Here is a 24,599-nt window from a genome sequence, read left to right as displayed (position 1 = left end):
GACTAATTATTGTTATTTGTTAATTTTCTAATAAAAAAATTAACAGCTATATATAAAGATAATAATAATATTATGGTAAGTAAAAATGACTTCATACTTAATTTTTATTTTTTACTCAATATTGGCGTTACGACATTTGGAATTTGAAAAATCAAGAACGAAAATATAAAACTTAAAAATAGTTACGATTTTTCATTTGATTATAAACACGTAATAATAAATATATACTGCAGCTACTTATAAATATAGCAGATACGCGAAGAAAGCTATCAATTACTGAATAACTAACACATCGAGGGAAAAAAAACAGAACATACATTCGTATTTAGATATACTTACAAAATATGTGATTTTTATACATTTTTTTTATTATAGAAACAATTTCGATGAAATAAAAATCCTAAAACCATTTGCGAACAAAATATTTCATCGGACGTGAAATAGTACGAAAACAAATGTACTGTGTCTCGCTAAACGGTCCGACCGAGATGGACACCGTAATTTTCGGAAGGGACCGCACCGCACGCTTTTCCGGGTATACTGAACGCGGTCGTGCCTGCCGTTGAGGCGCGTTCGACGTTTGGCGGCGTAAGCACGAGACGCCACGCTGGCAGCTTTGCCAGCGACACGGTATTACCGTGCGGGCGGTTTTTTTGGTGAAAAGTTTTCGTCGAGAGTATCTTTTGATTTTTTTTTTTTTGATATTCTCAACGGCGCCGATGAGGGGCAGTGGTTAAGACTCGGCGTGCAAATTGATTTTTCTCAAAAAAACTCTTTACGAGTGGTAAAGAAATTATGACCGAAAAGGTTTTATGCAGCACCTGATCAGCGGATAGCAAATACGATATACAAACAAAGGTCGTGATTTAGTGAGGGCATGCTCATTGCTCATAGATAGTTTTCTACTATAGTCTCAGAGTAAACCATGAAATGCTTAGGAATTCGGAATGCGTGAGCAATTGCAACGAATGTGCGGTGAACAATAATTGATATAATAATATCAAGAGCACCACAGAGATAATCACATATTATTATCTATATTCTCTAGATACTGATTCTGGGAGTACCGAACTCCGCACTGGTCATTTAGAGTTCAACGATTTGTCATCGATTTCGAATTTAATAACACCCGCCTCTGGGCTCCCCACACATAACGGATGATTATTTATTTTTTTATTAAAGTTAATTTGGGGGGTACATACACCAGCTATTATAGAGCAGAATGCTTCCTGAACCCGGCAAAAAACCAACTTGAGGCGGTGGGTTTTCCTCATTATCGTTTAATGTCAGTAAACGCCATTATAAAACGGCACCTGATTCGCAAATGGTGGTCTGACGAGTCACGACAACGGATATCGAAGGTGGCGGACCAAGGTGACGGCGGCGTGTACGTTTTTGACAAATATAATTGTGTGGTACATCGAGCAGTGTCTAATAATAACAATCATATTAATAATAATAACAATAATTAAATACGGACTACGCTTTTAGACGTCTTTATTATTGTCCGTCCATCCGAGTATACGACGTATGAGAAGACGCGAGGAAGGTACGACTTGACGCGCACGACCGGGTTGATGGCCAAGGTCAACGGTTTTCGGAAATATCCTCTTTATCCGTGTATATAAACGCTCATAGTCTATAACGAGACTTAAGTTCGCAGTCGTTCGACATACATCGTAGTAGTCGATTTGCTCAGTTCGTCCGCCGAAGAAGATAAAATGATCACCGCTGTACACTGTTCGGTAAGACCAAAATTTGTTTTTCGTTTGGAATATTTATAGGCCTGTATACAATATGTATTATGTTGTTTTAAGATTTATTTGTTAGATTTTCTCCTTTCGATTTTTCAACGTACATAATATTGATTATTATAACTGATACATTTTCATTATATTTTGCATCGTCAACGAGCCGAAAACAAAAACGCGTACAAACACATTTTTTGGTTTTTAATCAAAAATAAGATATTTCACAGGGTTTTTTCATTTTTTGACAGGGTCGTTATTATAAACACTATATAATATATATTTTTTTTTATCCTTGGATATTTTTGGATCAACAATGAAGCCAAATTTTACATTTAGTTTTTCTTTAGTTCGCTATCGATAGTGTATTTTCATTAACATACATTGTGATGATATAAATTGTAAAAATTAAACGTTAAGAATATTGATGTATTTTAATGTGTTGTTTTCTTTCAATAGGTATTTAATATACGATAGTATGTACGTATATACCATTTAGTAAATTTATTCTAACGATTGGGAAAAATCATGTGACCATAAATATATTGATGATATACAACAAAATACTATTCTACTTCTATATTATATTTCATAAACTAATTAATTGATAGGCGTTCATTTTTACTGTTGAAATTGTTTTGTGTACATTTCGACGCCAAATATTAAATTATCACTAATAGGTATTATTATTGAAAATAATTAAGAGAGATATTTCATGACATTTTTAATTTTTTTTCCATAGACCGGAAAATTAGTTTCAAATTAAGTTTTACTGAAAACAAGAACATTAGCATTGCTGCATACTAATTCTCATACATTTTCAAAGTTCGAGAGCTCTATATGCATGCACTAATCAGTGGGTTGGAAATTATTCGGGCAATAAATTGTAAACGTATTACGTGAAATAAATATCCAAAAAGTTAATTCCATACCTTTAACGTCAATAACGTATTATAATAATGTATTAACTATTAACGATTAATACTATTAATGCAGTATATTAAGGAATCAGAAATTTTGAGTTCCAAACTATCATTGGATTGTACCTACGTGATATTTTAGAAAACATAATTAATCATATATTACTGTGTTCGCCACTTTAACATGAATAAGCAGAGACATTGATTTATGCGTATAGTACCTTCAGAGTGGGTATAACTAATATCTGCCTAACATGAATCTGTGTAAAGAGTCGTAATACCTGAACGTATTCATATGCATAGCTTCTAATAATATGATAACTAATCTATAATATTATTATATAAAATGAAAATGATATTTTTGAGATATTGTTCGGAACTTTCCGTTCTAGTATCTATATGATATTATACCTAACCTAACCTATATGAATATACCTGCCTTGTATCCATCTAATATCCATACCTAACTACCATTACACAATACACATTGCGTGACATTTCACTTATCCTGCCAATCTCTCAGTATGATATGCCTTCACGTTGTAGGCATTGCTGTGCATGATGGTAGCATGCGGTCACGTCCTGGCGTATCCGTACAACGGTAACAACATGCAGTGGTCGAACCCCGGGGCTGGTGCGATGGCGCACCACCACCAGCAGCCAGGGTTTGGCGGCAATGTGGGCCAACAACGCGGATATGGCGGTGGGGCAGGATTCGGCGGCGGCAATTTTGGGCAAGCTTCGGCGTTCGGTGGACAATCACGGTGGCAGTCGGCCGGTTACGGTGGACATCAGCAGGGAGCCGAGGCCTACCAGACGAACGTTTTCAACGAACCGGACCGGTACGGATACGATTACACGATGCCTGGAGCCACTGTACACTTCTTGATGCATAAAAAACGTAAGTGAATAACTACAGGTACTGGCTGAAAAAGACTTTGGCGACCGAAAACCCTATCATGACTTATAAATATATGACAATTTACAATGATAAGGACCTGAGCACCTATTTTTTAAGACCGGAAACCTCAATGATGACACTATAATTTGATAGCCAATATATGATTTTTATTTTTTTAATTTCATTAGGTATGAACTTTTATTTTATGAAAATGAAAATTTAAGTTTCTGCACCATTTTCTCTTAAGTCTACGAAGAGGACTACCTGCAGGGGATATAGTGATGGATTAAAAAGCGGATGTTATTGGATTTGGATGATTTAATAGATGTAAGCGAAAATGTATAGGATTTGGCCATTGCTTCTATAGTTTTAATTTTTAAATCTGAGTGAAGAGAATGGTGTGAGACGTAAATTGGACTTGAGTATTTGAGACAACATAATTACATAACATGGTTTTATGTAGGAAGAAAAATATTGTTGGGCATATGATTCAGTTTTGATTGATAGTGACAACTGTGAAACGTGCACGATTAAAATCTTTAAAAATATTGAGTTTTATTTGGTGTCAAATGACGGATGAAAATACTAATACAGTGCAAATGTTATTAACTCTTTATTTTTTAATTATTTGACTTTAATTAGTAATTGTAAACGACATATTTACATTACAAGTTTAACTAAACGTCTACATTAGTTATTTGCAAACAAATTATAAATAATTAGTTAAAAAAGCATACCTACATTATGAATAATACCTACGTCTTAATAAAAAAAAAATAATCATTTACTAAAAACATTAATATTTTGGTTATGGCCATTGGTCACAGGGGATAATATGTTAAAAATACAACACGCCTTCTACTCCACGCTAATGTTGAATATACAGATGACAACTGTAGACCCTAGTATTGATATTTGTTACAAATCTGTTCAACGTGTTCAAGGTTTTTATCATCCTTAATTTATATCATTAAAGTTAAGTAAGTAGTTGACTCTTATTTGTCACACAATCATGCTTTTCACTTTGTAACAATGTACAAGTATGATACATTTCTGGGTAATACACACATTTTCTTAAAATGTATTATAATAGTAAGAACCATATTAGTTTTAACTTATAAATTGTTTATGAGTTATTACAAAATATACATATTATTATACATATACCTATATATATTAGAATATTCACATAGAGTATAGGTAGTCCTGAAATGAATATTTATGAGATCATAATATTATCCAACTTGATTAAACTATTAGAGAATAATCGTTTCCCAAATGTCTTATTACATAATATAGAATTCGGAAATAAAAAAACAAAACTCAAAGTTGATGAATAAAAAAAAAAATGTTCGAAAACTTACTGCGGTATATTATTACAAATGAGCGATTGAAATAATTTTAACTATTATTATTGCGAATTCAACGCGAATATAGGGTTGTGGCAAGGCTTAGAAACGCCGCTGTCGGTTTCAGGCGACGCGTGTTATGCTTACGTAATAAACACCTTTTCGTGTGTATTCGGGAATGCATAAAGTTTTGTGAGACACTGGCTGTAAGGGGTGGGTGAGGGGTGGAATAGGCTCTATCCGCGTACAAACGACGGTGCGCTGGTGGAACTCATCTCTTGTATCACGTGGCGGTGTGAGTGAGGTGAATAACTTAATAAAAGCGCTGGGTGGAATGAAGGCGTTCGGAAAAGAACTATCTTTTGTGAACGCGTTCATTTGTATACGGACGCAGTCATGAATGCTGCAGTCAAGAGACTGTCTTCATTTATATAAAGTATGTTAGTTTTAGCGTTCAAACATTTCGCGAGATGTATAGCGTCTTGAAACATTTGTGAAATATTTCAAACTTAAAGTAAACGTGTTTACTTGCGTAATACTGCAAATACTAAATATTACGCATAATAAACTTTTTTTTTCTGCATTCAGTGGGTATACTGCTAATTAAACAGTTTTGATATACTACCTATATATTACTATAATGATAACCGGAAAATTGTGCATCGGTAAATAATTATGTGAAGAATATTCCTTATTATTTTATCTAACTAATATATTTTAGGAAGACGGATTGATTTAGTATTCTAGTATATCAAGACATTTTATATTGTCACTTAACACTTAACACTATTCATTTGAAAATAATGCAAAATTAATATGTTATTTATCTGCACGATGAATATGATGAACAAAATTATCTTAAACGATTAAATATGGACAAATCATAAAATATTTATTAGGCTGTAATAGCAAAAAAAAAAAAACAGTTTATTTTACGATTTTTTTAAATTACTTCTAAGAATTATAATATACATCACTTATTAATTTTTAAATTGTTTATGATGAATGTAAACTATTGTAGTAAATAATTTGGTTGAACCTATATATTATTCCATAGATAACTCTTTAATAATACGAACTTTGCTCGTATCTTTTGAAAATGGATCCATCATAGTTTTTCGTGACTGTGGGCTGTGGATTACAGTATTTAACCGAATAATTGTTTTAATTTGACATTTATTGTTTTGTAGTATTTATTTGTAATTTGCTCAAAATGTAATTGATACAAAATTAAAATTAAATTTTAAGATTGGAAATAGCGGCCCTTTACGTGGTTTTATACATATTTTGTATTATGTCTACCACTAAGCCAAAATAAAAATGTTTCAACCTGACAATTATATTACATTAATACACATCTATGAAACTAATTTATATTAATGTGTAACCATTTTAAACAATCTTAATCGTTGCACGTGTCATATTATTTTTGTATTTATAATTTTTCATCTTTGTTAGATTAAACCACTTTTATTTTTGACCCGTATAATATAATATATTAATATGTAATTAATAAACACTGACGAGCTTAAACAACTTTCAAAATGATACCCTTATATTATAATACCCCAAGATTAGATTTTTAACACATATGCGAAAAGTCCTTAGTTCAAATTATTTACAACAAGTAGCTATTATAAATAATGATACAATTTTATTTTTATTTTATTTTATTTCCTTTATTAACATAGACTATGACAGTCATATTATGTAATAAACCTATCAATATGTATTTTTTTTTTAATCTACGCAATAGTTAGACAGGTCATAATGAGAACTGGCACTTTATGCAATGGCTATATAAGGAAAGTATCTAATCATTACTGACTGCAATTCGCTAAACTTTGTTATGCTATTTTCAAAATGTTGCTAGTATCTCATCAAAGTAAATCAAAATAACAGTGTTAACTTAACACAGCACATTGTCTAATCGTTATGAAAAAGCACATACCTTGGTATACAAAAATTCCTGAAAATTTGTTGATATACTTTATTTAAAGTTATAGTGTAAGGGGCCTGTGTTCACTAACTTGTCAGACATATTATACTTCAATATTTCTAAACACGATATCAGATTAAATAAGTACCTATTTGTTTATCAAACATCATAATATTTGTATGGACGATTTTAGTTTTTGGTTTCTTATTCTCGTTAATATTTAAGTATAAAATAAATTTCAGAATGCATACATTAAACATTGGCTATTATAATTATTTATTTTTGATAATACGATAATACCTATAATTAACTTTTACATAAAATTATTAAAATCAGTATTTTTAATATATATTTCAGAAGGAAACAGAGAATCTGGAAGTAATCATCATAATCATGGAGTAGATTCAACTGGCTGGGACAAACGTTATTAACATTTTTATTAACTTACCAAAACATTACAATTATATTATAGTATTATATTACATTATAGTAACTAACAAAATAGTTGGTTAAATTTAGGAATATTTACTGTGAAATATTATAGCTTACACACGTGTACTCACTGCAATGTATAAAACAAATATGTTGTAGTTATACAGTTTTAATATTAGTATATATTGTGACTTTTTTTTTTAAAATGAAATTGTGAATTAATTTATTAATCACTTAAAATTTTGAAAAAACATAGTTATTAAGGTTATAATATTAATTAAGATAAACACTTATACTTAAATGATAATTGTATACCTAGGCAATCAGCTTATATAGATTATTGTCAAAATACATAAATTAAATAATAACAAATCTGTTATTTTATTGAGCTTGAGCTCGGCAACTTAGGCCATTAGCTATTTTATTTGCTTGTAGGTTGTTAGTAGGGGGAGGAAGGTTGAAAACACGTTTTGTATGTGTGGCAAGGATTAATTGCTAAAAATCCCGGGTGGTCACCCATCCGGGAGCTTGCAACGCCGGCCGTTACGTATGCACTCAACGCGTTTCCACAGTTGAGTGTATGCACTGCGCGTCTGCACCACACCAAGCCACAGAAATCGGTTTTATTATTTTGGTTACAAAAAATATTATTATAAGTCAAAAGTCAGATGAATAAAATTTAATATTTTATTTTGTATTTTATTAGAGTGCACGAGTTTTCGTATAAAATACTGTATTTATTTTAAAAGATAAGCTTCTTATCTTTGTACAAACTCAATATTTTAAATACATCTAGGTGAATAGTATAAAACAAATTTACACTATGTCCTACATCCACACTTTTCAATTTGTCTTATGTTAAAGCGTTGTAATCGAAATATTAATAGTTAAGAAAAATAATGTAACATAAATAATAGATTTAATTTAATAATAAATTCTCTTTTAGTTCAGTTTTTATATATTTTATTGATAACTCGCAGTCAACATGACACTAGAATTTAGAATAGTCGACTTTATCATCTCCAATCCAATAAAGGTAAATATTCAAAAATCCACCTTAAAACTAAAATACTTATTTACAACCTACGTTTGACACAAACGTCTCAAACACATTAGGATGTAGTATATACAAATATGGGGATTACCTAAAAGTCAATTCCACAGTAAATTCTGGTATTACAAAATAAAATCCTCAGATTAATAAACCATTCTTTCCGAACATCTCAAACAGTCAAACCCTCCAAATTACCAAAATAACAGGAACAACCAAAACACTTTACTTCAAATTTAGAAACTACCTTAAAAACCACAGTAATCCCGTAGTTCATAACTTCTTAACAAACTTTATTCCCGGAATCTCTTCTAGAAAGCTCAGATGAAAATAGGTTTGAAACCTAATTTAATTTTAACAGTAGTTATAACACATAAATTCATGCCAAAGTGCTGTCACTGGGTGGTTTTCCCATTACGTTTTCAAGTTTTCTAAAAGTCCAAAATAAATATTCAAAGTCACTTAAGTACCACATATGTACAGATTTTATAATTATCGTAATAAAAATAAAAATAAATACTATTATTTTTAAGTAATTAGATCAAAACAATAATATTAATATGATTATTGTAACAACATTATTTATAAGTTATAAAACTGCAGTTATTAACTACTTTAAAGTTTTTTAATTTAAAAAAAAAACGTGGGAAAGTAGATATAAAGTGATATAAAATCATTGTAGGTACACAAAAAACCATTCTGAGCGAAGACGGTTAGGTTAGGTCGTATTACGAAGTATATTAATTTGTGATATATTTATTTTTCAATTAAAGTAATTTATTTTACTATTAGTAATACAGTAGGTAGAATTAATTTTAAACAAATATTACATTTGAAAATGTTGTTAAGTGTATAAAATATATTATATAATAAAATAATAATATACTTTAACAGTTTCAAGTACCCATGAATTATATTTTTAAATTACAACAAAATAACTAAAATTATTATTCTGTATCCAATTCTGTCAACATTTATATATATTTGTAAAAAAAATCATGGACATGTAACTTTAACATTTTAAAATTACTGTATTTAAGAACCTTGTATAACAATTTTCAAACTTTTTGAACCAACAAATAAGGTTTTTTGACATCTATAAAAAAAAATTAGTAATTTCAAATGTCTCAAAAGGAGTCAAAATATTTTGAAAAATTTCAAGTGTCTAGAAAATGATAAAATAAAAATTTGGAATACATTTTATGTATCTATGGTCTTTCGTTTTTAAATTACAACAAAATATCAAAAATCAGCTGAAGAGCAATAATTAATTATTGTCGTATCCAATCTCGTAAACACTTTAACTACGCACCAAAGGCTAAAAAAAATTAAAGTGGCTTTCCAGTAAATGTATGTAAAACTTATGAGAAATCAAAAAACCTAGATAGGGATAAAAAGAAAAATATTTATGCATTTCAAACCTTAATATATTAATATGCAAATTTTTGGATTTTGACGATATTTGTCAAAATTCTAACTTCCAACTATCGTAAATAAGAATTATTGTGGAACTAAGCTCAATTTTTTTCTTATTACACTAATAACAATTTACGATGAATCATGTAATGAACTATCAAATTTTTGATAGTGTACACATTTTTTTATCGAAATAGTTTTAAAAAAATTGCCTATAAATTGCTCAAAAAAAGCCAAATTATTTTGAAAATTTTAAAGTGTATATAACATTCTAATATAATATTATACATTCTGTGAAAATGTAATATATGTTAAGTTTTTTTTTTTAGAGTTACCTAATAAAACAAGCTAAATTTTGTTTAAAAATTCCCGCTTTCCTTAATTTTTTATTTTTCCCCGCGCTTTTAAAACTTACTGGGCATTTTTAATTTTTGATCCCCTAAAATACCAAATATAAGATAAATTTACCTTCCTACCAGAAAAGTTGCTGAAGTAGAACATCGAATAATTTTTATTCCCCTATGGGGAAAATGTGATGAGAAACTGGATGAAGTTGAGTAAGTTGTATGATTCTTTTTTATTATTTTCTTAAAAGTGTTTATTTACCATCATAATATTGTTATAGTGCGTTTGCGCTGCTTTTATTCCATTACACTAAAAAACGTGAAGAAATTTAATCTTTCAAAGCGGTTTGCCAAATCTCTGAATAGATAAATTAAAAAATGTATTTTTATAATAATGCAATTTATTCTGTCACTTAACTCCATAATATAGAGTTAAGTGACATAAATAAATTAATAGTTATATATTATATACCTGTACTAGTTTAATATATAAAAACCTCGTGTTAGGCTCGACCGATTTTAATGACATTTTTTTGGTATAGGGGTAGGTCGTAAAGTATTTTTTACCCTCCTTGGTCCAACCCGGGGAGGCGCTCAAACGGGTATTTTGAGATTTACGGCGGACAAGTTTGTTTATAAATGGTTGCTATATTAGTTATGGGAGAAATAATTAGTAAAAATTAGTATTTAATATTTGGTAGCACTGGTTAATCGGACAAATCAGGTGCAAGCATGCATCAAATCAAATTTTCGTACATTGCCAACTTGATATTCTGTCGACCTGTCGTACATTGTCCGTGATCTGGCGTAGTCGGACTACCTACCAGGGAGGCTGAGTTGCACTCAAAAGGAGTTGAACAATCGTAATTTTTTTTAAATAATATTTGTAAGACACTGGCTGAACTGGTGGACTTGGATTTCCACGTACAATCGACTCTCAGACACACGCCGCGCTGCGCGGTTGGAACTCGTGTTAGTCATTTTTTTTTTTATTAAAATAAGTAAAATATCTGTTTTCAAGTACCTGTATAACTTATATATAATGCATTTAATACACAACGTTTTAAATAAAAGTTTATTTTAAAACATGTATAAATAATATGCAGATACCTACATATATTAACGATGATATTCATTTGAGAATCCAATATTCCAATCCATATATTATAATGACAAAACAAATTTGAGGTGTAACTAAATATGTGTATATTAACTATAATGTTGTATTAGATACCTATACGGCTACCTATATATATTATATGATTATTGTTTTAAGTTACGTGCAAAATAAAAATATAAATTTAGGTTTTTTAATCAGAATGGTTGTAAATTGTAATAATATATGTATATAATAATGCATTTCAGTATTACATATCATATTATATTTTAATGTGTACATTATACTGCATAACAATAATAACAGGTAATTATAATTAATCTTTAATTGTCATCTCATTTTACATGGTTGTCCAGGTCAACTGTTTGCGTACATTTTGGATATTTTATATGTAATATGATAGACCTTTGCACACAATAGTTTCAAGAAGGTAATTTCACATTTGTACATATTTAAAAAAATGAGTAATGCATAGTTAGACTTGTTGGGTGTATAAACTTATACAGACTGATTCACCAACCACGCTTCACCCTAATTTATTCATAATGGTGATACAAACGTATTGAATTATTGTAAATTATTGTTTTTATAGAATTGTTAGTTTGTGGTATTAAATGATTAGTTAGTAATTATTATTTTTTATAGGTAATAGTCCTTTTTATTAAATAGTTGCATAATATATTTGTTACGCAGGGTTCAAGCTCCGTAAGAGTGTAAGACCGCAAACGCTGGATTATTACAATTGTTAGGCACCGTTATTCAAAGACAAAAATATCCTGTATTCGATGTGTTTCAATCTTTTGCCTCCACCCCTCAAATTCACTCCCTAAAACAGCTGTCAAAGATATGATATTACAACGTTGCAGATATTATATAAGACGTGATTCACATTTCACATGACGTATGTAATATGTATTTATAATAAGAATAATATGAAGCGAATAATGTACGATATTATTGTTTATACGTCACGTAAGTATTTTACAGAAGTCTTACTCAGATTTAAAAAAAAACCTATACAATATAGGTAGGTAGGTATACACAATATAACGCCATGGATTATAAATATTAGTGTTTATAATCAATGATAATACTTACATACAATCAATTATAAGTAAAGCGCTGTGGAGGCGTATGCAGTTGACGATTTAGTTGTAATAATATAGGTGACTGATCCACCTTCATTCCACCTTTACGATCCGCCGAGAACGTAGTCCTCGGGAAACTGACGGTGCGTATCGTCGGTCTGGAATTGGTGTTATGGAGGCTTTTTCAAAACTTGTATAGTTGTATCGTACCTAATTAGGACAACCGTTTTTCTAGGTTATTGTGGAAATCAATATCTGGAATTTCTGTTAAAATCTTATTTATATTTCTCATAATATTATTTCTTAAATTCTAATTATTGACTTTGATGTTTATTTCCTTTCTTAGAAAATTAAACAGTTATTTTTAAACATAAACTTCCACAAACATCAACATCAATAGATTTTACTGTAAGTGCCCTAGCTGGGACCTCAGCTCGGTTTTCTTATAATTTTCTTAAAGTAGGTACCTATATAATTTTAAAATAGTTTTACCTGCTGTAGGTATCAGAGGATATCTGGCTATTTTATTTTTCCTTAAAACTTTCAGTTCATACATTTTATCGACATAATAATTTTGTGAAGTTTTTAGATTTTTTTTAAAGTTTAGTTTGAGTTTGATATAATATTTAAATAAGTAAGTTTGGTTTGAATTTCAGTCATATTATATATGATATAAGTTAGGTACTAACCTACATTCTATTGTTTAAAAATAATATAATTACAATGTTTTTGTTCGATTTCCGTCCAATAAGAAGTCATTACATTTTTCATACAACAATAAATAAAATATAAAATATATATTTTATAACATATTAGTGATAAAACGAATAATGGATTTTACCGTATTGACATATTTTAGTAAATATGAATATAGGTATTTAACTAACAATTTATTATAATTATACATTCAAGTACCTAGCATCGCCTATGGTTTGGAAAATGTACAATTTTGACCATGAAATTTTAATTATTATATAATTACTAATAAGCCATATTATGATACCGTTTCATTTATAATGTGTGCTCTGTGCGTTTACGATCGGTGGATATTACATGTTAAGCCATTTATGATTATTCGGAGACGGCCTGAAGTAGTTACTAATATAGTTTTAGTTCTTTTTAGGCATGATTTTTTGTCATATATCGTTCTAGAAATTAGAACTAACATTAAATATTGTGCGTGCATATTATAATATTAATAAACATATTTTCAATTTAACAATATGGTGTATATATATATAGGTACGACTCACTTTTTACACATTTAGCCGTTGCATATGAATATATACATGTCCATGAAGTTAGCCGTCCTACAACGTCTGCCCAAACTCATATTTTGTAAGTATTTGTAGAAATAAAAACAATTTAGACGTCAACTTCTCTTAGATAATTCCTGAGTTGGACCGGCCTCTTTATTTTTTTTTTAAATTTTTATTTGAAAACCATATAGATAATTTTACTTTTTAGTTTTTACTATCCAAATTTGTCAACATTTGAGCTATTTTTTTTTTTGATTCTAGTAAACAATTACTTATGCCGCTAAATTTCAGTTAAAGTATAGATACTAATTTCTATTTTTGGTAAAATCGATGACGGTGACGTTGAGTTAATTTATTTTAATTATATGAATACCTATATTGTAAATTATATGTTACCTATGTATTAATATTTGAACAACTCAGAACTTAGCATGTATAGTGTTACTTAAGACATAACAAATTACTTAATATTATATATTTTATAGAATATAAGATTGATAGGTTTTTTCTTTATTAGAAAAACAAGAATGTTGAGGAGGTCCCTGGACCAGTTTTGATTAACATGGCGTGGTGGGTTATCAGGGAGTGTAAAGAAGGAGAGGTTAGAAGTTAGAAGATTTGAATGGTTGAATGTGTTTTTGTAAAAGGCTTATAATAGTGAAAGGCAAGTGAATGAATGGTTGGGATTTTGTGGTCAGAGTAAAGGGATAAACCCTTTACCTAGGGATTTTGTAATGATTCCATGGAATGATTGCAATATTTCAATATTGGATGTCTTGACCGTTTCTCATAGCTGAATTCCGTAAGTCATCGATGAGCGGATAATTTGTTAATAATTAAAGAGTTTGATATTGAGTGGAAGATTTGATTTAAGGAGACGTCTAAGTTTGTAAAGTTTAATGTTGTGAGATTTTCTCTTTGTTTTTATATGAATGGTCCATGTAAGTTGGTTGTCTGGACTCCAAGATATCGAGTAACTTTTTTGGGGGGAATCATGTCGTTATTAAGAGTCATGGACAGGGGGGGGGGGCAGACGTAGGGAGAAAGTTGTGTGCGTTGATTTGTTCGAATTTATTTTAACTCTTTACAGTTGAACCAGTTTTTGAGTACATTAAAGTGTGTTTGTAGCGTGTCCGAGGATCTAGTTAGGTCGACATTTATTTAAACAATGGCTGTATGCCTGTATCGTAAGCGAAGATATCAAGAGTGGTGTTTTCAGAGTGTGGAATGTCAGATGTAAATATGTTGAAAAGTGTTGGAGCTAATATACTACCCTGAGGAACGCCTGATTTAAGGTAGTGGATTTGAGAGAGTTTGTCCTCACAACGAACAGCAAATGATCGGTTTGATAGGAAGGATTTAATTATTAGAAATAAAGCCGGAAGAAAGTGAATTTTGTGGAGGAGACCTTTGTGCCAGACACGGAGATGGGTATTATAATATAAGCAATGGTATGATTTCGTTTTTATTTATCTATATAATATGGCTAGGTATATCCTACAGGCAGGGATTAACAATATTTCAATTAAATGTATTAAAAATAAAAAATAATTAGAAACCGAGGGTAAAATGTTCATGTTTGAATTTTGTTGTACATCTAACGAAACAATAACAATCTTAACGATACGTTTTTTCCTGATACGTTCCTACTTCCTATGCGTAACAAAAGTAATACGTAAAGTGTCTTTATCTATAAAGTATTAAGGTATTATCTTATCCGTTCCGTCACAAAACTAAACTGCCATGGGCAGCCATCAGCTGTCTAGTCTCTCGATTATATTTACAATTTATAATATGATGAGTGATACCTATAGTAGTTTAAAACTTATATTTTTAAAAGGGAACAATGTTTTCCAAGATATATGATTGATATAATGATTTTAATAAATACATTTTTTTACAAATCATAAAAATGTTCTGATCAAATAAAAGTGCTTATATTTTTCTCATAAACTTAATGTATTTTGTGTTTTGCATTTCAGTACTTATGTGAATTAGATGTACAACCAGATGTATTTTGTTTTTTTAAATAATTATATTTGAAATACATGAATTAATGTATTTTGCCTTTTAATTATATGTATATATATCTAGCAAAAAAAAAAAAATAACTCACAATTTCTGCCGAATGATAAATAAAAACGATACTTGGTTAGTTTTAAGATTAAAATTTTAATTTACTACATGACATATGGTGCCTACATATATATTATATGATATGGCCACCATTTTTATTAAAAAAAAATAAAAATATTATACAAGGTGACTCGCCAAGCATTCTCACCGGGTGATATTGAGCTAGGTATATTTAAAAATACCGGAATACCCTGTGAAAAAAAGTCTGCGCACGCATATTCCCCGAATAGCCAGAGCATGACCTACAATACGCTTTTTGAATTATAACTGAATAACACAGCCATGAACGTCAGATTTTTTAACCAGATTTGGACACTGTAAAATAATATTACTCTAAAAAGGATCTACCGTCTACATTTTTAGCAAAAGGATAGCCTAACCTAACCATTCCACAGTTATTATAATACCATCAAAGTAACACTGTTACAGATAATATAGTCCATAAAATATAAGTTAGTCATTATTATAAATAGTAAATTAATTTTACTTTAAAGCAATTTCATTTTACGAGAATTTAGTTTTTTTTAAAGATCATTGTATTTTTATTTTGTAATATAATGATAATCTGTTTTTTGGATTTGTGAAATGTTTTAAGGTCCCTCTAAGTAATGTGCCCGTGGCTCATTGCCCGTCTTGCCTCCCTATTGGTACGCTACTGCAGGCTCACCCACATTTTTTCCATTAATAATGAATCTAGTCAAAATGTTATCTTAGTAATTTTTAAAAGCACTTAATGTCCATTATTAAATTAAAATTTGTTGTACTACTTAATGAGTATCTGTGGTGATACAAATTTTGTTATTTGAATAAGAACCCCCCCCCCGCCTTTTTACTGTAAATTATTTAGTGAATATTTGTTTGTACATTTTAATTTACCTAATTCAAAATTTGAAAGCGAGTGGTTAGTAGTTTCTCAATTATAAAATTATTAAATAGTCCTTCAAATGGTTTTACAAAAATATAAAATAGATGTAATATTGGATAAAGTATTTATCATACTTGGACTATTTTTAAAAAATACTGCTGCTAGATTAATATTGATTACTAACATTTTCAAATCACCATAGGCTCTAATCTTTCATTCCCTCAACTATTAAATAAATTATCCTTAATACAGGAAATTATGGGGTGAGCATGTTTATAAATGTTTGTAAATCATCCTGTATACATGTATGGCTAAAATATATTAAATTAACTCACAGATCCATCGAAACTGATGGTAGCCGAGCATTCTTAGTTAGATATAAAATTACTGAATTACATATATTATTTAATGTTTTATGTAGTACCTACGTACTACGTTATGTATTGTAAATAACAATATAATAATAATTTTGTATAATCGCTCTTATTTTTAAAATTTGTCACACAATATATTTTATGGTCATTGTACTATTTTCTAGATTTACATATTAATATATTAACATAGTACAAAGTTGCAAATTCTAATATATGAGATAATTTATCTCCTGTGCCCGCATTCTAATTGTCAATGTCTTATTCGTATTATATTTTTTTTCGATGGATTCAATAAATTACAATATTATTTTCAAACATTATATTTTCAATTTATTGCATGACATGTAAATATAAGTAGTTTAATATACTTATTATACTTATTAAACTATTAGTTGCACAAATATAGTTAATACTTACTGATTTATATGGTAAATTAAAACTAAACAATACAAATTGATTTAAAGGTTTGTTTGCAAATAATCGTTTATTTCAAGCCTGAAACCATGATGTCTATTAAACCATGTTCAAAATTCTAAAACTCTATATTATGTTAGAAAACAGGGAAGATCAAATAAACCTAATGATATGTTACCATACTAAATAAATTATTAAATAAGTACTTATTATAAAGAAATAAACAGTAGAATTTACTACTTTGACAAATATATTTATTTGAAAATATTAAGTGATCCAAAATGTGAAGGTCCTAAATTATCGTATCCGTAATTTCCTCCATAATTCAAAAAATCTAGATCGATACTGTGGTACAACTTGGAAATTCCGTATTTTGGTTTTCTATACCAGTGTCCGTATTTTCCAATGTAACCGAGTCCGTATTCAATGCCCGGAAAATCCAAATCTATGTCTAAATCCAAGTCTGTATCAATATAGAAATCTATATCAGTATCTAGATCATCATCCAAATCAAAGTCTAGATCGAAATCGATTGATGGAATGAATAGAGGAGTGTATGAATGATATCCAGAAGCGTATTCAGGTAAGAATAATGGTGATCCGCCATCGGAGTGACTGTAACTGTAACTATAACCTGGGCCGTGAGCTGACTGGCTGATGTAACTATATGAATGACCACCGTTACCTACAATTAAAACAAAAATTATCAGGATATATTATATTCAATATTAAATAAAAAAATAATAACTTAACAATTAAATTATGATTGGTAGGGTACTGAATAACTATGGGTAATAAGCAACTATAGGTAAGCAAATAATAATATTACTTCACGGACATTTTGAGTACAACCAATTCAAATTAAATTCCAAATGTTCATAGAAATGTTAATATTATTTAAGTATTCATAATATAATTAGCATTTTTTCACTAGGTATGCACTTTTTAAAATGTCTACAAACTTTACTCACAGTTAGTATATCACAGTTGCATACATTTTTATCAATAAAAATAATAGATCGACAATTTAAAAATGAAAATTATTATTTATTTGATAACACCAAAGTCAAGGATGTAAATATTTTTGTATCAAAATGTGTATAATAAATCTAAAACGTAACGTCGGTCATTAGAATATTGTGTTTTTAGGGTTATCTTGTTTGGTATTATTTTTTTTTGTTCTATGGTATAAAGAGGTTTTACCGAGCATTAAGGGTGTTTATGGAAATTTAATGAATATTCGTCGGGAAAAACTTAAGTGGATTATAATCAATCACGCAAGAATAATATTAATTCTTTAGGAAGGGTGGAGAGAGGGCGTTAATTGAAATCAAAGCGCTCTACAAAAGCTGATACGGCGGAAACGCGCTTGTCAACGATGAAACTCGTTCGAAGAAACACTTCAGTACGTAGGTAATAAGTGTCAATATTATACTTTATTGAACTTAAAAAATAGTTCCGAAATATCCAAAACTCACGTGACGAACTGCTGCTGTAACTAGATTCCGATTTATAGTTGGACTGATGGTTGGACTGCTGGTTGGTGGAGTGGACGAACGCGGTTGACGCGCCGGATCCGACGATCAGAAGAGCTGCAATCCGCTGGAACATCATTGCGGTGACTCGAGTGACTTGATTGAAATCCTCCAGATTGACGGATATTTATCTGACACCGAGACCGGAAGTGCCCTCGACACAGGCCCGGTGAAAACGCACCCAAGGTCGGCTTAGTGTATCTGCAGTGTGTATTTGTTTCTGTTGCCGTACGGTCCCAATGCCGTTCGATGCGCCCGAAACGGTTCGTTGGCCAATTCGATTGATCGTTCGCGTTCATCCGAGTAAGGTTTTCAAGACCCAAATGTACTATAATATTTTTTACAGCATATTTTTATCGTCATTGTCGTTATCGTCGCGTCTTTGCAATTCCGACGTAAACCGGAACACGTTTTCCGGATTGTTTTTGCTTCACGAGACCGCCGTTTAATTTTCTTTGTTACCTATTCATACTCAAGTAGTAACGCCGAACAGATGATTCCATACCACAAAACAATACCATATATCACACAAACTCGAGTCAAGTTTATGATCGTCATTTACATATAGAGATTCCACGTGTACGTATTATTTTATATTATTTAAGTTTAGAGGGTTTATACATGCTTATACTTTAATATAATAAACAATATTCGAGAGTTTCATTGTTATACAGCGTCTGCATTGAAAAAATGTGTCAATAACCACTGTGACAGATATGTTTATTATTTTTATATTTTAAACCAACTTGTTGCCAATCAAAATATTTTAATATGTTTCTAAACTGTCTTATCTCGTCACTTTTGTTTTCTACATTTCTGTACAGTATAATATTATACTTTTATAGCACCTGGCGTAAAATTACTCGCGTGAGATTGAATTTGTTGTTATTTGTTCGTTCAACCGTAAGACCGCTCGCTGCATTACCGAAATTTAATAAAATATATCCTTCATAGTGTATCCAAGAATAGCAAAGATTACTTTATATTTACTTTTTGGATTTCCTAAATCGGGGTTTATCAGTATATTTAATATTATGATTGTTTCTCTGTCATAAATAATATTATTATGTCAAATTATTGTGAAATGTGAATTTATTCGATACATAATATATACAATAAGTAATAACTATAATATTATAGTATCGTGTATTTTTTTATTTTTTTTTTAATAATTTATCCGTCGTCTTTATATATTTTTCTATATAAATCAAGAAAAATGTCACCGTAAAAATATCATAAAGATTATATGATATTTTTATGTAATTTTAATCGTGCAGTTCATGGATTCTTCACAATAAAATACATTGTGCTAAGAGGAGTGAAATTTTTTAAATTTGAGGCTGAACCAATATTGTATCTTTATTTAATATCGAAACTATAACTTTAAATGGTTATTGTGAATTGTCTCATAAATACTTATTACTTAATATTACTAATATTAGTAATTTTATATATCACATATTATTGTGTTTAAAACATAATTATTTTAGTTTGTTAATTAAATAACTATTTTTTTTCACTTCTTCTTTTATTCTCACTTCTCAGTCAAATTTTTGTGTAAGAAAAATATATATTATTACGTAATATGTTAAAATATTTGACAATAATCTCAATCATATATTACACCTGAATCAAAAGTTGGTACAATTTTGACCTATCATTATATTATATCCCATTTCTCTGAAAATAATTATTTTGCTCTCCGATACGCATGAAAAATTATGTGTAAGACAAAAATAATTACAATTTTATATCTTATTTAATAAATGTTTCAAAATAGTTATAACATATTTATTTAACTACTTCACTCATCTTTTTTTTTTTATTACCAACTGTAATATGTTTATTGTACCTACAAGTTAATTAATTAACATTGATTAAATTGCAGTAGAATTTTACTAATTTTTAGATTATGGTTTTATACCTACATCATAGTAGGTATATATTATTATACTATGTACATATATATTACTGTTTGGCAATATTGTAATAATATTTACTGTCTATGTTTATTTCTCATGCAATATACGAGATTACCATTATATTTACAAAATGTATAAAAGATGATACATTTATTTGATTAATAGACATGACATATATTTGAATAATTAATAAGTTATAAGTGTAAAAATTGTATATACTTAGAAAATTGTAAAAAATGATGTTTTATTCAAATATATTTTAAACCTAGAAATGATAATACAAGCTGATATAATAGCATTATTTATAATATACATTATACAACTTAATTTAAATATTCAAATCCAGAAACACTTGGCTCAATTGGTGGTGATTAAATGCCATGTTATAATAAAATAATACGTTTTCAAAAATTTTTGGAGAAATTAAATCAGTTATGTATTAAATTCTGAGCAGAACAATTATTACGGTATTGGTTTTACAATGACGTGTTCTTTTTCAATTTTATTTTTATTTTTCTTCAATATTTTTTGCATGTTTTAGTGTTTTACCTACACATGACCGAAAAAAATAACAAGCGTATTTTGAAGAAAATAAAGTATATTAAGTTGGAATAAGGTTATGTATATTATAAACAAAACAGGATTGTGCACATATTATTGATAATAATTTATCGAAACATCTACGGGTCGTTTTAATCACATATATTTTTATTATTATTTTATTAAGTTTAGTCCAAATCATAATAAACTGAAAATTATATTTAGGATAAGCCCTTTAAATAAATATATAAAGTACTTATTTTTCAAATATTTAGACTTAATAAATATTAAATACTAAATTGTATTATTAGCCTAATATGTAAAATTTTTTTTCAACTGTTTATATTCCTACTTATTGTACTATACTTTACTATATATTTACTATTAATACTGTATATTTATGTACTTATATGAAAATAGTTGTACAAAGAAAAATTATAACTTAAAAATAAAAAACTTATAAAAATAGTTAGTTCAACATTAGATTAAACTTTATTACCAACCAGTTCCAAACATAAGAATGAAAATCTTTCAATATTAAATTCTAACTGGAGCGATAACTATAATATGGGTGATATTATTATATATGGGTGGTAATATTTGATGTGTGTATTTTTGTAGTTATTTATATTTTTTCAAATTTGATAGTTATTTTACAGATATACAAATGTACATAGTTTTTAATTTTATTAACTAAAAATACTTATATATTTTATATAAGATTCCTAATAAATTGCTCTTACTAGAATTAGTAGAATTACTAACTAGAATTTAAAAAAAGTTTAGTGTACCGTTGCATTCATTTTTACGAGCAATATTAAATTCAAATTCTGATAACTTTCGTATATAATATTATAATAACGATATTTATTTAACCTACTGTATTACTTATTATATTATTTTTATAAATATTAAATTAAATTAAAAATATCCATAGAGATACAGATCGACAGCCGACAGGCCGACAACGGTCTTCACACAGAATCGTTTAGTTCAAATGTAGCATATACATTACAGTGACCTACTCAATGACGAGGTACACTCTACTCTAACTATTTAAAGCAGAATGACTTCCCTGGTTTTTAAAATTATTATTGAAAGGATATATATAATATATTTTGTCCCTTTTGGCTTTTACATTACTATAAACAATCTACATTAATTTAATTTTAGCGGCAATTATAGTTTGTAATATCCAATTTCTTTATTATAAAAACAAACATTTTACTATTTTATCGTAATGAAAAAGTTTCTGTTGCTATTATTATAATTTTATTTAAATAATTATAGGTATATATTATATAATATATGTTTTGTGTATATATATAGTCATATAGATAATAAGTATATAGGTAAATAAAATGCATGCTCCATTTAAAATCTTTAAACTTTTTCGTTTAACAAAAATGTAATAAATACTGAAACACCTAAAGCTTAACAAATTTAAATTTAAATTCATTTCGTATTATAACCCAATACACTTAAACATCCCACCTAATGTTAGTTGTAAAATAAAATTATAAAATTTAAATAATTGCGTTTTTTGAGTTACATCATTACGTACGTTATGATCTCATTATTAGGTACTAATGTACTATACATAATATAGTGTCTAGGTATCGGTATTAAAAAATTATAAAGACAGAAATAATGTATTTTATAAAGTTACATTATTAGTATATATACCATACATACCTTACTATTGTACCTGTGTATTTTTTACAAACAGCGAAATAGTTAAAGCTAATTTACAATGGGTTATTATTTCTGATTTTGATTACTATTATTTATTTCCCATCAATAATTTAATAGGTAAGGAATAATTTTTTAAAAGTCTTCATAATATATATTAATGTATTGTGGAAAAGTACGACAATATTCATTAAATATCGTTAGAATACCTATTGTGAATTGAATTTTTTTTCATAGCGGAACCCAAATTAATGACGCGTGTAAAACATTCCGATCACACGAACGTGAGTACCATGGTAACCATATCCTAAACCAACACACAAAATATACACAATTCAGTCAAACCGCAAAATGTCTGTGGGTTAGCTAATAATAATAAATCACCACAAATGTTAATGAGATTGGTGTTGTAAAGATTTGAAAACGTCTTTCACCCAGTTCTATAATTCTTATGAAATAAAATCAATTTTGAAGGGGCTTTAAATTCATGAATAATTATTTATTATTCTCATTATTTATGTACCTAATAAGACAGATTGTCTCCACAATTATATGGGCATATTTAACTATTTCGTTTTAAAATAAATTCATTATGGAACTATAAATACTTACAGTAAAATATGTATACCTATATTATATAGATTGTAGCTAGACCATACATTACAGATACAATATTATATGAGGCAAATAATATGAATGTTTTATGTACCTATACACTATGCCATATTATGCATATTATGTATGTTAAACGCATGTATAATATACTATTATAAATTATATTAATACTTTTATTATAAATTAACTGAAGTAACTGAGCGTGAATTTATAAAATAGAAAGAATCAATTACGAATGACGTACATGTCCAACTTGATTTAAACACTTATCGATTTGTTATGAAATTATAAATTATTATCTAAGTATGAACTGGGACCAGTAATCTAAATTCAAAAATGGCATAATATATCTGTATGTATATTGTTGATAATGTACTCATATATATACAATTATGTATAGTATTTACTAAAACTAAAAGAAGCCACTAAAGTGCAAGTCTAAATGTGACAGGTCATTAGATATAATAATGCAATACAATTTTACATCATACAAACATTCAAATATTATTAAAAATATTAAACTACCTACCTAATAAATCATAGAACCATGCGTATAACAATATTGAGGTGTAAAACCTATATAAATAGATGTACTTTGTCCCTTAATTTTTTAAAAATATTGCTGAAATAATAAGTAGTATTAGTGTATTATTATTATTAAATTAAAAGAAAGTCAGCATTGATTAATTTTATGTTGATTTTTGATTTGCTTTGAAATAAAAAAACATATAAATATTCATAAATTCATTATAATATAAAATACATACATATATACATACGGTGGCGTGTCCAGGGGGTTATTGGGTGTTTAACCTCCCCCCCCCATTAAGCTACGCCACTTATATATATATATACATGACGTGAATACATATGAATACATAATATTTAAGAATATATAAATTTATGTTTCATATAAGTATCATGTTTTTTTTACAGAAAAAA

At 28.5% G+C, this 24,599-nt stretch overlaps 3 protein-coding genes and 1 long non-coding RNA gene across 4 annotated transcripts in view; 2 read left to right on the top strand and 2 right to left on the bottom strand.

Moving 5' to 3' along the window:
• LOC132941591 (tachykinin-like peptides receptor 99D) overlaps nt 1-526 on the bottom strand; it is a 50,685-nt gene extending 50,159 nt beyond the window's left edge. Inside the window, exon 1 of the mRNA XM_061009711.1 lies at nt 340-526. The gene's annotated coding sequence lies outside the window, so the exon portion shown is untranslated. The remainder of the gene's footprint in view (nt 1-339) is intronic.
• A 1,072-nt stretch (nt 527-1,598) lies between these two features.
• Nucleotides 1,599-8,242, top strand: LOC132941078 (keratin, type II cytoskeletal 2 epidermal-like). Its single transcript, XM_061008939.1, has 3 exons — nt 1,599-1,745; nt 3,215-3,569; nt 7,215-8,242. Exons 1-3 carry the CDS (start codon nt 1,722-1,724, stop codon nt 7,286-7,288), a joined length of 453 nt encoding a protein of 150 aa, XP_060864922.1. The 5' UTR covers nt 1,599-1,721; the 3' UTR covers nt 7,289-8,242.
• A 5,200-nt stretch (nt 8,243-13,442) lies between these two features.
• LOC132941572 (uncharacterized) lies at nt 13,443-18,979 on the top strand. The gene is made up of 3 exons (XR_009664175.1): nt 13,443-13,643; nt 18,655-18,766; nt 18,870-18,979. It is a non-coding gene; the product is annotated as an uncharacterized LOC132941572 (long non-coding RNA).
• LOC132941571 (uncharacterized) lies at nt 17,586-20,057 on the bottom strand. The gene is made up of 2 exons (XM_061009680.1): nt 18,832-20,057; nt 17,586-18,038 (listed from the first exon to the last, which is right to left on the bottom strand). Exons 1-2 carry the CDS (start codon nt 18,965-18,967, stop codon nt 17,608-17,610), a joined length of 567 nt encoding a protein of 188 aa, XP_060865663.1. The 5' UTR covers nt 18,968-20,057; the 3' UTR covers nt 17,586-17,607.
• Between the last annotated feature and the right edge of the window lie 4,542 nt (nt 20,058-24,599).

The sequence above is a fragment of the Metopolophium dirhodum genome, chromosome 3 (genome assembly GCF_019925205.1).
Source record: "Metopolophium dirhodum isolate CAU chromosome 3, ASM1992520v1, whole genome shotgun sequence".
In the NCBI taxonomy this organism is placed as follows: domain Eukaryota; kingdom Metazoa; phylum Arthropoda; class Insecta; order Hemiptera; family Aphididae; genus Metopolophium; species Metopolophium dirhodum.
Note: the sequence above shows the minus strand (reverse complement) of the source record. Positions and strands in the feature narration are given on the sequence as shown.

What these genes read in the sequence shown, in the direction of transcription:
- LOC132941571 (XM_061009680.1), bottom strand. Translation starts at nt 18,967, where the DNA reads ATGATGTTCCAGCGGATTGCAGCTCTTCTGATCGTCGGATCCGGCGCG. An exon ending in TTACAGCAGCAGTTCGTCAC is followed by an intron (nt 18,039 to 18,831) that starts GTGAGTTTTGGA and finishes TTTTAATTGTAG; the next exon opens with GTAACGGTGGTCATTCATAT.
- LOC132941078 (XM_061008939.1), top strand. Translation starts at nt 1,722, where the DNA reads ATGATCACCGCTGTACACTGTTCG. An exon ending in TCACCGCTGTACACTGTTCG is followed by an intron (nt 1,746 to 3,214) that starts GTAAGACCAAAA and finishes TTCACGTTGTAG; the next exon opens with GCATTGCTGTGCATGATGGT. An exon ending in CTTCTTGATGCATAAAAAAC is followed by an intron (nt 3,570 to 7,214) that starts GTAAGTGAATAA and finishes TATATATTTCAG; the next exon opens with AAGGAAACAGAGAATCTGGA.